The sequence below is a fragment of the Lucilia cuprina genome, chromosome 4 (genome assembly GCF_022045245.1).
Source record: "Lucilia cuprina isolate Lc7/37 chromosome 4, ASM2204524v1, whole genome shotgun sequence".
Classification (NCBI taxonomy): Eukaryota; Metazoa; Arthropoda; class Insecta; order Diptera; family Calliphoridae; genus Lucilia; species Lucilia cuprina.
Genome location: NC_060952.1, coordinates 73,990,490 through 73,995,951, shown reverse-complemented (window position 1 = coordinate 73,995,951; position 5,462 = coordinate 73,990,490). Strand labels below are relative to the sequence as shown.

General features: G+C 26.7%; 1 protein-coding gene across 1 annotated transcript; it reads right to left on the bottom strand.

Moving 5' to 3' along the window:
* Positions 1 to 444: 444 nt before the first annotated feature.
* Positions 445 to 4,898, bottom strand: LOC111683150. Its single transcript, XM_046949669.1, has 8 exons — positions 4,769 to 4,898; positions 2,569 to 2,883; positions 2,222 to 2,472; positions 1,752 to 2,152; positions 1,571 to 1,685; positions 1,318 to 1,502; positions 1,108 to 1,261; positions 445 to 1,037 (listed from the first exon to the last, which is right to left on the bottom strand). Exons 3-8 carry the CDS (start codon positions 2,301 to 2,303, stop codon positions 619 to 621), a joined length of 1,356 nt encoding a protein of 451 aa, XP_046805625.1. The 5' UTR covers positions 2,304 to 2,472; positions 2,569 to 2,883; positions 4,769 to 4,898; the 3' UTR covers positions 445 to 618.
* Between the last annotated feature and the right edge of the window lie 564 nt (positions 4,899 to 5,462).

Sequence of the window (5,462 nt, the reverse complement as noted above, 5' to 3'; positions counted from 1 at the left end):
ACACAGAAAAAATTGAAAACGCGCTTCAATTACGAAATTCATCCAGTTGAGTAAAAAAATATTTAGATTTCAGCCTATGAAAATATTCGCAAATTCAAGTAAAGAGTGATATTTCTTTTATTGGAAATTTTAAGAAATATTTCCAATTAAAATAATATTATATTAACAGACAATTTTATTGGAAAATTTGAAAAATATCAAAGAAACTAATAATTGTTTCAAATAAAATATTGGTTGGAAATAAAATTTTAATTCAATAAATTTTTTATTTAATTTGATAATCATCGTGATTAAAACTTCTATATATAACCAATTAATATTTTTATTGTTTTAGTAAATAAATTAATTACTTTTTGTAAAAAAAAGTAATAAAAATTTTAATTGATTTAAATAATATTTTACTTAGTTTTACCCCCATAAAAATACTTGAATTTTTTTTTTTAATTTTTTATTACAAAAAACAATATATTAAAATAAAAGTATAAAATATATACAATTATACATATAATTTATATTTAATTCATTTGATATGGCACGAATAATAAAAATTAGATAAAATAAATCAATTAAAGGAATTGTCTTTAAGTTTTAGAATTTCATGCTTTAGGGTTGACACCTTTACAATTTTTTTGAGGTAGGTATGTCATAAAAAAAGTCTTGAATAAAATTATAAAATATTTCAGATTCCTCGGGAAACTGAAGATTAAATACAAAAAATATTTTAAAAAGTAAATCAAAAGCTTTTACAATACTTAAAAATGGATACTTAATACCATCGAAATAAACAATTATAGATTTAATATCCTCTAAACAACCAGAAATTAATAATTTGGGCTGGATATTACGCCCTTGAAGCACAAGAAGTTTTAATTTTATATCGATTTCTTCTTCGGATTCTGCCAAAATTGCAAAACTTTCCTGGGAATCTAGTACAGAAAACTTTTTACGTATTTTTGCCCCACTCATGTCCGAGGTGACTTTTTGTGTTGGAGGAAATAAATGATGCATATTCCAAAGTGCTGTTAAAATTACTGATTCTGAAAAGATATATGTAAACAAATAATTAAAAAGTAGAACTTTTTAACAAAAATAAAAGTGTATATATACCTTCATTAAATACATGTATTTGTTGCATTTTTTTGGAAATAGCAGGGTTGCTGATTTTACTTTGCAGCAAGTATATAACTTTATCTCTATAGCTTGACCACCTTTCAGAAAATTGTTTGGCAAAAGGAAATTTCATTTCAAAGTCTATATTAATCTGTAAATGAAGAAATTGAATTTGAATTTTTTTGTTGTTGTTTAAAAGTTACTTACGAGAATTGAACCAGAAGGCTTTTTGTATTCAGGCCACATCTGAAAAATTTCGGCCGTACTTTTGGATTCTGAAATCTGTTTAAAACGGTAACGGGCACATTTGCGCCAGTAAAGGTCAAACTCGTCCGCTGTAATTGTAGGTAGCCTTAAATACTGCAATGCGACGCCCACATTTTCTTCTGGTTCTAATTGGAAGTAGAAAAAAGAATCATTTAATTGTTTTTTGACTAAATTAAATTAGGTGTATACTAACCGAACGTTTTATCTTCTTCCGGCGAAGATTTTTCTTTAAAAATGTCTTTGGAAAGCCTTTTTAAATTTGACAATTTATTATAGATTTTGCCACGTTTACCATTAGAGTAAAAATCCTGAAAATATAAATTTTTAATTATTTTTAGCTTTAAACTTATATGCAAATATTATAATAAACTTACAAGTTGTTCTGACGGGAAAATTGTGCATATCTGGTTTTCTATATCAGCACAATCCGATATAGTATAAGGTATCCCGTTCGCTTCTATATATTTAGCTATAGTTGATATAAGAAGATTTCGTTGTTCCTCATGTAAAATGTCATTTTTGGCATAAAATTTAAGGATTTCCTTGCCGTTAAATGTATTTGACAAAATTTCTTTTACGGAAACAAACGACGATTTCTGTGATGAATCCGAAGAAAAATCGATTTCATCTCTTTTGAAGAATGGAGTAGATGTCTCTTTCCACTTCTCTAAACAGTTTTCAAACTTCGCTTGGTCACCAACGGATAAATCGTTGAATAATTTTGAAATATGATGTGCTTTTAATATTTTCAATACATCAATCGTTATATCTTGTTCTGCAACGATAAAGTAAAAATAATAATAAATAAGTTTTTAAAATTAAAATAATGTAAATATAGACTTACCTTTTAATTTATTATACAAATGTTGCAGGTTCCATTGTTTTAACAAGTTACTCAAGTCCATATCGATGTTAAAAGTATCCATTTTTGAGGCTTTAATATATTTGTATAAAATTCTTTTGGTTTTAGAAATGTTTTTCTATTTTGTGATTCCAGGGCTTCAAATGGAGGTCCCACAATATCAAGAAGGCTGACAATAGTATATCTGTTTGATATTGATTCAAACTCGTAAGCGCCGTAATGATTATTAAAAACTGTCAACATTTTTTTACAGCAAAATAAAATTTCATTAGTTTTTGTTTCAATAATAAAAAAAATTTTAAATATTTCAAAATCAGAGCTAAACTTACACACATTTTTCTGTGCAGTGTAATTATATCCCCATATATCCGCCTCTAAATAAAGCGAAAAGTTTTCCATAGACATGTTTAATTTTTGGCTTACTTTTTGCTTAACATTTATGTCCAGAAATGGTTTTTTAAATATATTTTGCAACACGTTAGTTGAAAGTAAAAAATTTGCAAATTTTATTTGTTGTTTATGAGAAAAACTTTTCGCTATATTTTTTCTTGAGGTTATTATGTGGGAATAAATTTTGAACTCCTTATGTTTATTTTCAAATTAAAAACTCCACAAGTTTCTAAGCGGCCCACAATATTTCATAGCTGTGGAATAGTGTAAAAGTAAATGAAATTTTGGAGTTAGTTTTCTTTTAAACAATATTAAATAATTTTTATTTAAATTTTCAATTTTACTTCTGACTTGGTTTATTAAAGGATCTGAAATTTGAAAACATAAAAGATCATCTAATAACTCGAAGAAATTTAACAAAAATTCCCAAACCTGGTCATCTTTTGGAATAAAATCTCCAATTAAAATAGTAAAATAAAAGCAAAATGCCATCATTTGCTTTGCCGACATTTTAAGCTTGTGGTTTTCTAATTCAGGATAGCTAACATTAAGTTTTTCACTTCCCTTATCATGAGACTCATACCGAAAACTACTAAGACGATCATTAAACTCTTGAAGTGAAAAATATTTCATTTTTTTAATAAAATATATTATAGATTCACTTAATATATGGTGGCAAACGCCTTCATAGAGGTCATGCATAATGTCAACTGCAAAGTTTTCTGTGCAGTGGAAAGTTGGTAAATCATTGAAAATACAGATTGAGCTAATTCCAGTTTGAGCCATTAGACCTCTGTCTATTGATTCTCTATAATTAATGCGGTTTCGAAAAATATCTTTTCTTTCGGAACACTCTTGATGCGATTCGCATTTTTTAATCAAACAAAATCTACAAAAATAATGGGAGGAAAATGATTTTGAAAATCCTAGAGTTACGTTTAATCCTAAGTTATCCCCTAAAAGCAAACCCATTACAAAATAAATTTTTTTTATGCCACTATTTGTTTGAATTTCAATACCTTCGATTTCTAGTTTTTTTAATGTTTCTACTAATGGAGCGAAGCAATCATTACCATATCGTTTAATATCGGAAGAGTTATACGTACAGGCTAAAAACACCTCGTTTAACTTTGAAGATTTTGTTGGGACGCAAGGAAAAGAGTAATAGAAGTTACATATTGAATTTTTATTTGACTTGGCACCCAGCGGGTTATTAATTCCAAAATCGTCGTTATACAGAAAGAATGGAATTAATGTTTTATTTGGATATAACAATTTCTTTTCTTTCCAAAGCTCACCCTGTATAAAATTGGTAAACTTTCCACTACTTTCAATTGTTTCCATATGCCGTAAAACGTCGTCAAGGTAATTATTTCTTTCAAAGATATTTTTGAATTGAAATTCAAGCGGCATTATTGTGGCGTTTGATTTAGGATCATTGTTAATCTTGAATGTTTCAACACTACTAATAAGCCCCTTGTCACTAAGGTTTTTTTGTAATCTGAAGTCAGTTTTTACATTTTCAAATAGCAATTTCATATCTTTAACAATATTGGAAATTGGGGTTTCAATTAAATTGTCTTGATTTAGACATTCTTCCATAAGATCGAGAACTGGGTTTAATATATAAACTTCAACATAGCTTTTTATATTAAAAACATCTGAACGGGAAATATTGTTGAACGAATGCATTTTCATTACAAAATTTTCCGCTGAATTACGAAGTTCTTCAAGTTTAATCTGGTAGTTAAACAATTTTGGAACTAATAAGGGTTGTTTTTCTAAAATCGTAATATTTTCCTCAATATTACATTCAGAATTATCTATGATCTCATTACTAGAATTAGGAAAAGACTTAAAATGTCTTAAGACATGTCTCTTGTAGGAGCTTTTATTATAAAACTGCTGAAAACAATTTGTATATGTACACTTATGTACCACATTAGAAGGAAGTGCATAATTTTTAATGTGATCAAATAGTTTTCGTGGAGATTCAAAAAACGTATCACACAAAAAACATTTAATTTCATTCATTTTCCAGCTTTTAATTATAAACTATTATTTTTTCTAAAGTACAGCACTTTAAATACATAAAACACTTCTTATTTTAATTTTCGTTAGTTATTTTGTTTTACTTACAATTCTTTCTCAGACGCAACTTGTTTTTACCGTTACAAATGTTGTTGTTGTTGTTCTTTGTTGTTGTTGTTTAAATTTTTAGCACTTATAATCACACATTAACATTGATGTTGTCACCACGAAAGCAAAAGAAGAACTAAACTTTTTGTTCTTTTATTTTTTATTCAACCGAAATTAATAGGTGTTGCCATTTTAAATATTTATAGTTAAACTTCTTATTATATTTTTTTTTACATGAAGATTTGATTTTAATGACATTTATTTACTTGTTTCATAGTATTAAAATGACCACACAACAACACTGACACCTATTTATAGTTTTTTTTTTTCATCATGCTGCATCTTGTTTTCCAGAACAGCATAAAAAACATTTCAAGTCAACAAAAAAATTTGTTGAATTAAGTAAAAAAATATTTAACTATTTTTATTGGAAATATTTTCCTATTTATAAGTATTGTTTGGTAGCGCTTTATGCACTTGTAAAAAAAGCTCAAATATTAACAAGTGTTTAACATAGAGCAATTATTTGAATTTTCTCCGGTTTTTATTTTTTAACACATTGATAGCACTGTCAGAAAAAAACGACTATATTAATAAAAAAAATTATTGAATCAAATAAAAAATTACTCAAAATTAATTTTTTTAACAATTATCCATTTAATAGAAAGAAAATTGGCAAAAATTTTTTCTGTGT

Coding starts and splice junctions, on each gene's coding strand:
- LOC111683150 (XM_046949669.1), bottom strand. CDS start 2,303: ATGGATACTTTTAACATCGATATGGACTTGAGTAACTTGTTAAAACAA. Junction 1,262..1,317: donor AGCCTTCTGGTTCAATTCTC/GTAAGTAACTTT, acceptor CTTCATTTACAG/ATTAATATAGACTTTGAAAT. Junction 1,038..1,107: donor AATACATGTATTTAATGAAG/GTATATATACAC, acceptor ATATCTTTTCAG/AATCAGTAATTTTAACAGCA.